The following is an 8,405-nucleotide window of genomic DNA, read 5'->3' as shown; positions in this document are numbered from 1 at the left end:
TTAATTAACAACAGAATTATAATTTGTTCTTATTATGACGTAATAATTCGATAACTGTAACAGTGTTATCGCTTAGGCACGTTTGTTTTGACGTAATAAACAGTAATACTTATGCGTTTATAGGTGTTCGATTCTTTAAAACTCAATACTTAAATCTGATTACACCTTCTAGCCTTAAATCTATAGTCGGGTTTCTCTCGCATGATATTTATTATTCTAAAATATATATTGTTGTGGCGTTGCGGATGTTTTAAACATTTTTTCTTATTAACTTTTGTGATCAGTTATCTCCTTTGAAACTTTAAATTAGATGAAAACAATATCTTCAGTTACCTCCTTAAAGTATTAAAATTGGTCAGTCAAGTCACTGTGTTTTGGGCAGTTGTTTTAACCTTTTCTTGTGTATGATTGGTTCGCAACTATAATGTGTGTGGCGCCAGATGACAACCCTTCTTGACACCTGATACCACTTTATGGAAACCTACTCACTTATGATTGATATAATTCCTCGGGTTTCATTTTGCGGCTTCAGATCGTTAGTATTTGCTTTTGTTTTATATATATCATTCTGAGTAAGAGCGGGTTGTTAGACTCGTTTCTCTAACCCTTTTTTTTTAAAAGAAGAACAAAAGACAACTATAAACTATTTACTCAAGGGCGTTTATTTTTGGAAGAAGGATATTAGTGTTTGATGCACATCTACAGAGTGGACAACCCTTAGCATCTTTGGCAAATCCACCACCATTTGGACAGTATAAATCACACAGAGCCATAAAACTGAAGTCACATCCTGAATAAACATAAATAGAAAAAAAATGATTAAAAATTGAAATTAAATGAACAAAAGTAGATAAATAAAATGTGAAAAACATTACATCACTTGGGACACCTTAAGCATAGACAAATTTATGATGTCATTGTCCAAATGCCAGAACAAAGTTGATTGAGGTAAATAAGAAATAAGTCTGATGATCTTCTATAAAGGCGTCAAAACATGTCAGCAAAAGGTTTTTTTTAACACCATCTGCTCAGCGAACAAAATAGCTTATGCATGAGAGATCTTCGGCAAGAGATTTGATTATAGGAGCGAATACCCCTTTCAGTGATTAATTATAACATAAGTTACCGTTTTTATCAATAAGTGTATGTGTTTTTTGACATGTGTGTCCACAACCATTGGATCTACAGACTGTACCAGCTGGACAAGGGAGTCCAGAACCTCTAATAGAACACATCTCTACACAAATACCAAACTGTCGCTTGGATGGTGCCGCAAGAGCAACTATGAAAAAAAAACTTTATAAGCCACAGAGGTAGTACGTGATATCTTCGCCATTACTCAATTATGGAATATTTTACTTGCTTTCGTTATCCTAAAAGATTAACAATTCTGTAAAGAGGTCGATGTAGAACCAGTGTTAAGCTTTACAGTTCAAAAGCATCTTAAAGAATTTCATAAAATAATAGCTTATATTGACGGTTAGTCGCTTAAATATTTAACTTGCCATCACTTTATAGAATGTAAAATAGTGAACTGTTAGTGCAATCACAACAGTCAACGTTTTCATGTCGTTATTAATCTTCTAACTAACTTAACCTTGTAATAGAGCTAAATTACAGAGGCACAATACCTGGTACAAGATTCTAAAAATACAACAGTTTAATTTTCCAGACTGTTATTAACATTCACTTACCTTCAGATTCCTCACAAAATTTTTTAACGAAACGGTAATGTTTGCAGTTTTATGGACAACATTGGAAATAGACCGCTGTCAAGCTTGCTTGTTTATTGTTTATCATTAGACATCAGATTTTCTTTCCGAAGAGTAGCTCAAAATAAGCTATACTAATTGATCGAACAAATATTTAGACGACTGTGCCAATATAAATGGATTTTTGCATCTTTCTACATTTTGTGGAATCCGGACTAGGCCCTACTTACCTACACAGATACATGATACCAAAATTAGCAAAGGCTTCATCTTGGCTTGTTCAAATTATAAGAGTTAACTGATTGTTAAATTCTGGACTCATACAATAGATTATACTGCAGGTGTCTGTTTCTCAACATTTTTATTTTTATCAAGGTACGATTAGTACTACACCCACTTATAAGTAGAACAATTAGAATCCAAAATATAACACGAACATTTAATCCAGTAAATGTATTGCATAATTCAGGGCCTACAATCAGATATATCCCTGCATCAAGCACCCCCCCCCCCCGCCCCCCACTCCTAAAAAATAGCCATTAATGAAAATTCAATTCATTCATACATCTGACCTGGACGTCATATTCACTTCATTCATTCAATTGACCACTATAGTTCGGAAATATACAAATAAATATAATCGATTATCGTGATATAAATCGATAAGGAAATTGGCCTACAATAATCTCTGGCATTATCTGAGTATCGATATATTGCGCATTGGAGGTAGCTTCAAGAGAGGTCAAGAGACAATTGTAGGCCTATTTCATATTGCCAAAATAGTTTGAACGATTATTGCATTATTTAGAGTCAGAGAAGAATAACTAACGTTTATTTATATACATTTGTATATCTACAAATTGACCCAAAGCTATAAATGCGATACTCCCCACTTTTGGAGCAAAGTAGGGTCGCCCCTCAATACAATATAAACAAAGAAACCTTAAATTCGCCAGGAAATGTCAGGAAATCGAGTTTCAGAGAGTCAAATTCTCTACAAAAATTTCTAGAGGAGGTCCCCAGACTTCAAAAAATCGTGTTTCCAGGCTTCCAATGGGCGTCCTCGGCAGCAATAAAGATAGCAATAACTCTATATATAGAGCACCACTGAATTGCGTAACAATTCATAAAGTTTTCCGGGAGGGGAGGGGGGATACCTAAACTGCCCCACTTGATTGGACGTTTGACCCCCCAGAAGTACTTAATGAATTGTTACTCATTACAGTGGTGCTCTCTGTAGAGTTATTGCTATCTTTTGGTAATGGTATTTGTGTAGAGATGTGTTCTATTAGAGGTTCTGGACTCCCTTGTCCAGCTGGTACTGTCTGTAGATCCAATGGTTGTGAACACACATGTCAAAAAACACATACACTTATTGATAAAAACGGTAACTTATGTTATAATTAATCACTGAAAGGGGTATTCGCTCCTATAATCAAATCTCTTGCAGAAGATCTCTCATGCATAAGCTATTTTGTCCGCTGAGCAGATGGTGTTAAAAAAAACCTTTTGCTGACATGTTTTGACGCCTTTATAGAAGATCATCAGACTTATTTCTTATTTACCTCAATCAACTTTGTTCTGGCTTTTGGACATAAATTTGTCTATGCTTAAGGTGTCCCAAGTGATGTAAAAGAACTTTGATTGACAAATTTGACTAGGTTTTATTTTTTTTCTTTTGTTCATTTAATTTCAATTTTTAATCATTTTTTTTCTATTTATGTTTATTCAGGATGTGACTTCAGTTTTATGGCTCTGTGTGATTTATACTGTCCAAATGGTGGTGGATTTGCCAAAGATGCTAAGGGTTGTCCACTCTGTAGATGTGCATCAAACACTAATATCCTTCTTCCAAAAATAAACGCCCTTGAGTAAATAGTTTATAGTTGTCTTTTGTTCTTCTTTAAAAAAAAAGGGTTAGAGAAACGAGTCTAACAACTCGCTCTTACTCAGAATGATATATATAAAACAAAAGCAAATACTAACGATCTGATCCCGCAAAATGAAACCCGAAATCCAAAACAACATATTAAAAAAACAACTTTTCACACGAGGAAGTATATCAATCATAAGTGAGTAGGTATTCCATAAAGTGGTTCAGGTGTCAAGAAGAGTTGTCATCTGGCGCCACACACATTATAGTTGCGAGCCAATCATACACAAGAAAAGGTCAAAACAACTGCCTAAAACACAGTGACTTGACTGACCAATTTTAATACTTTAAGAAGGTAACTGAAGATATTGTTTTCATCTAATTTAAAGTTTCAAAGGAGATAACTGATCACAAAAGTTAATAAGAAAAAATGTTTAAAACATCCGCAACGCCACAACAATATATATTTTAGAATGATAAATATCATGCGAGAGAAACCCGACTATAGATTTAAGGCTAGAAGGTGTAATCAGATTTAAGTATTGAGTTTTAAAGAATCGAACACCTATAAACGCATAATTATATAGTATTACTGTTTATTAGTGTTTATTACGTCGAAACAAACGTGCCAAAGCGATAACATTGTTGTAGGACATGTTCTATTGACTATTCGATTCAAATACTCCGTCAAATATCGAACTTATTATAAACGAGGTAAGGTGTTGTAAGGTAGCATCGATGTATTGATGCACCCAAGTGACGGAGAAGAGGCGAATTCATTGACGGGGTGGCGAACTCATTGACGGAGTGACAAACTCATTGCCGTACTGACGTATGCGGTAGAACTAACTCACTAACTCACTGTATCAATAAATTTTGACACGCTGTTCAGAAATGTAAGAGACCAAGATCCCTGATGACACAACATTTTGTTTCTACTTGCTAGACCAAAGATCATAACATGAAATTGAATTATTATTTTACTTCATAGCAACACTGTCATATAACCTTGACGGCACACATTGTTAACGACAACACAACAGGATTGGTTCATCACTAGCTCATCACGTTCTTTCATAAACTTCAAATTGGTATCTTACACCATTTTCCTCTTGGACATTGTCAGGAATGGTTAAGTCCCTGGAAGTAAGAAAATAAATATAATATCATTATCATATTGGCAAGGTAAGGTTGGCTATACCAAGTAAAGTATAATCATATCTGTAAAAAAAACCTTTTCTCTGCCTCTATTTCTGGAGCGCAATTTTCTTGAAATATTCAAATCAATCGGGGTCTACACAGTCATAACCATCTTTGAAATTGTAATTCTAGTTTTAGTAGCACTCTTACCTTTTCTTTTGAAATTGATGTTCAAATGCCGGAAGAGTGACATCTGAATCAAATTCTTTATAGATTCTGGTAAGATATAGATGAGAACATTCTGGGTGTGCAATAGCATCCTAAATAATGAAGATTACAAGTACTTTTTAATACAGCAAAACGGGATTAATAAAATGATCTCTGGGGTGAAATGTCGTTTAAATTAAGATTCGTTTGGTTCTTTTACAAGGTGGATGTCATCTCCGTATGAAAGAGGTCATTTAGATTGGTTAGCATTGACCACCTCATACTCGGATAAAAAATTTATTATTGATAAAAGGATGCGATCATTTTGTAGGTCGAAAATATGTACTATACACCAAAATCTAAAGAAATGTACCCTTTATGTTATCTGTAACTAAATAAATTCAGCCGTTAATTTCCAAACGCCAAAAATTTTTTAAAAACATTACTTTAGGTTTTTAAGTTCGTTATGCTTTTTGGAAGATGTGTACGGATTTGAGTAAAATAAAATAATTGTAGAGAAATATGTCTCCTACGTAGTCCTAAGGTTTTAACTAATAATATCGAGGCATTATAAACCCAAACACCAAGCTGCTTCATTAACAATTAGTACTCTTCGTTTTTAATTGACCCTTTGAAAACAAATTCAGTTTGATCAAGTTGATATAAATAGCATACTTTAGAAATATTTTCAGGTTTAATTTACGTTTTTGATGATGAAAACTTTTTATAAAAAAGCGACATACCCCTTTAAACGATTGCATTTATACTTCTGCGCTTTCTTTTGCAATTCACTTGAAGAATTCAAATCAAGAATCAAGCTGTAATATAATAGTCAGCTTTAATGGTAAATAATAATACAATACCTTGTATATACCATGACCACCCATAATCCATATATTATCTTCTTTTATACCACATTCCAGAGCTAGTTGATGAGCTTCAGACAAACTTTCAGAAGTATAGTGTACTTTGGATGACTTCAGTGATTCTCTGCAATAGAAAGGAAATATTTCTTAAATATCCATTGTCCTTTGGTAAGCTTGAAAGGTTTTAGGATTATCTTCTGCTGGTGTTCCAAAACTCAAAACAATTGGCTAAAAATCAAACATCGAAAATCATATCAATATAAAATTCATAATAACACAATTTTCGAAATGGCCCAGTGAAATTTTACAAAGTTTAAACAACTATATATCACTAATTTTCAGAACTATTATCTATGGTCTTACTTTGGAAGTGTAGTTATTACAATATTTATAACTCCCGGTTGATTGCTCTCACTATGGTCTGTTGACAACCATGTTAATCTACCTTTGATATTAGCTGTCTTCTCTCCTGTAAAATATCAAACAACAGCAATTTCAGGTCAGATCAAGCATGGTGGTAGGGATAGTTACCCAACAGAGAAAATTCAACACATTTTCAATGTCATCTGTTCCATTTCTAATATCCCACAATGCATACTCGGCGAACATATCAACAATAATTCTGACAATAATTTAGCTTAAACGATAGATGTTGTTTTTTATTCTTCTTCTCTAAAATGTATATGTCATTTGACTTAGGTTTTCTAGGTTCAAAACTTCGTGACGAACCTAACGATTGTCATTACGTCGTCCATTGACTGCTATACGTAAACTGCACTTGTTGAAAAAGATAAGAAGAATTAAAAACAAAAACTACGACCTTACCTGTATATTTAGGTGCAACTAGTCCTCTGTAATGTTTGTAATCGCCTCTGCAATATGGAAAATTTATTTAAACAAGCGGGTTCCGTGGAGATATTCAGAACTGTTTTAAGATAATTGAAAACTACAAGCGTCAAGCATTGTCCTGAGTACAGATGATGACCTAAACCATCTCTACACCTTAAGACATATATTTTGCAAGAAGCTGGATTGTGAATTGTTACTATACAGACACAATAAAATCCATAGGCAGTTGGAATTAGTAATGTCACTGTCCTGGTAAAATTCCTTCTATTGCATAAGTGCACACTGCTCGTCTTCAATTGACGGGAAATGGGACGTATAACGCCATGTCATTTCAATTCAGACAACAATTAAGATGGATTGATGTATGTAGAAAATATGTAACCAAGAATTCAAAATGACTTACGGTAATTTGGGCCAAGGGAGTGCGTTTTTAAACCCAATTCCTCTACTTTCATTACACATAGCTGTTACTATCTTCATTATTATCTGTTATATATTATATAACTTTTATTGATTAAACTAAATCAAGACTTGACCTAAATCAATAGTTTTGGTCCAGTAAAATGAATAAACTTTATCACGTATTGTATCTATTTAAGTACACTATTTTTTTTTATTTCACATCTATGTATGTGATAAATATGTGCCGCAGTTTTTGATAAGCTCATGGTGAAAATTTGAAAGTTTTGGTACTTTCCGACTTTGAGTGCGCTTAAAACCGCTTTTATAGCAGCATTTTAAGTACATGCTCAACATCTTGAGTCTATTCAATATGACCCACAGGTAAACAAGTTAAAAAAATTTCCCATAGGACATGCCCTAATCCACGCAAGTCCACAGCCTTACTAATGACTATGACTACTAATGAATAAAACATGAGAATGGTGATACAATGCTTATATACGATATATGGATTATCGTCTTCTACATCTCGTAATTGCAAATATCATTGAAACATAAATGTCAGGTGAAATACATACAAGTATAATCAGTCATTGACCTACATACCTATTAAATGTATTTTTGCTCATCTGGGTACCGTCAAAACATAAACCAGTCCATTATTTTTTTTAAGGTAACGCATAACGCATTTAAAGGATTTGAGTAATTCTTCAAATGCGTAATAACATTTGTCACTCTAAATTGATATTAAAACATATGCAGCTTGGTTCATTCACAATAAAGTATAAATGTAGAATATTTTCGAAATAGCATCACGATGTCAGTGCAGTTGCGTTTCTATGAAATATCAGGAGAGGGGACCGCGTCCAATTCCCTTTTGCTCTTCATATCAAAGTCATCTTCATGTATTGAACAGTACAATCTTTTTGAAATGTCTTCCGAAATAGCACCAGAATGCTAGAATGAAAATATTTTAAAAATTTGTAGTTTATTGTATTTAAACAAAGTTGCATTTATTCTTTATCATTCAACATTGTTCCATGTCCATATTCATTTGAGGAATTAGTCAAACCCTCTGAATGCGTTACCTTTTACACCCTTGAAAATATGACGCAGTGCGGATGAGCAAATATATATGTGTTTGACTGATACTCATTTTGTAAATAAATAAGTAAAGAGACTAAACTGCAAAAAGAAAACATAAACTTTCAAAATTTCTGGCAAATTCTAAAAAAAAAATCTTAGAGAAACGACAGCCAACTCTAAAGCGTACGAGAGATTTGGTTTCAAACTCATCTCTGTCCAATAACTCAATCCTTCGCCCTCTTTTGAGCGAGACAATATGGTTACAAAAGA

General features: G+C 33.5%; 1 protein-coding gene across 1 annotated transcript; it reads right to left on the bottom strand.

Annotated features, from left to right (window-relative positions):
* Positions 1–4,649: 4,649 nt before the first annotated feature.
* Positions 4,650–7,127, bottom strand: LOTGIDRAFT_162345 (hypothetical protein; the record flags this gene model as incomplete). Its single annotated transcript, XM_009058305.1, has 6 exons — positions 4,650–4,725; positions 4,936–5,045; positions 5,796–5,922; positions 6,162–6,267; positions 6,624–6,670; positions 7,051–7,127. 6 exons carry the CDS (start codon positions 7,125–7,127, stop codon positions 4,650–4,652), a joined length of 543 nt encoding a protein of 180 aa, XP_009056553.1.
* Positions 7,128–8,405: the final 1,278 nt, after the last annotated feature.

The sequence above is a fragment of the Lottia gigantea genome (assembly GCF_000327385.1).
Source record: "Lottia gigantea unplaced genomic scaffold LOTGIsca_33, whole genome shotgun sequence".
Lineage (NCBI taxonomy): Eukaryota > Metazoa > Mollusca > Gastropoda > Lottiidae > Lottia > Lottia gigantea.
Note: the sequence above shows the minus strand (reverse complement) of the source record. Positions and strands in the feature narration are given on the sequence as shown.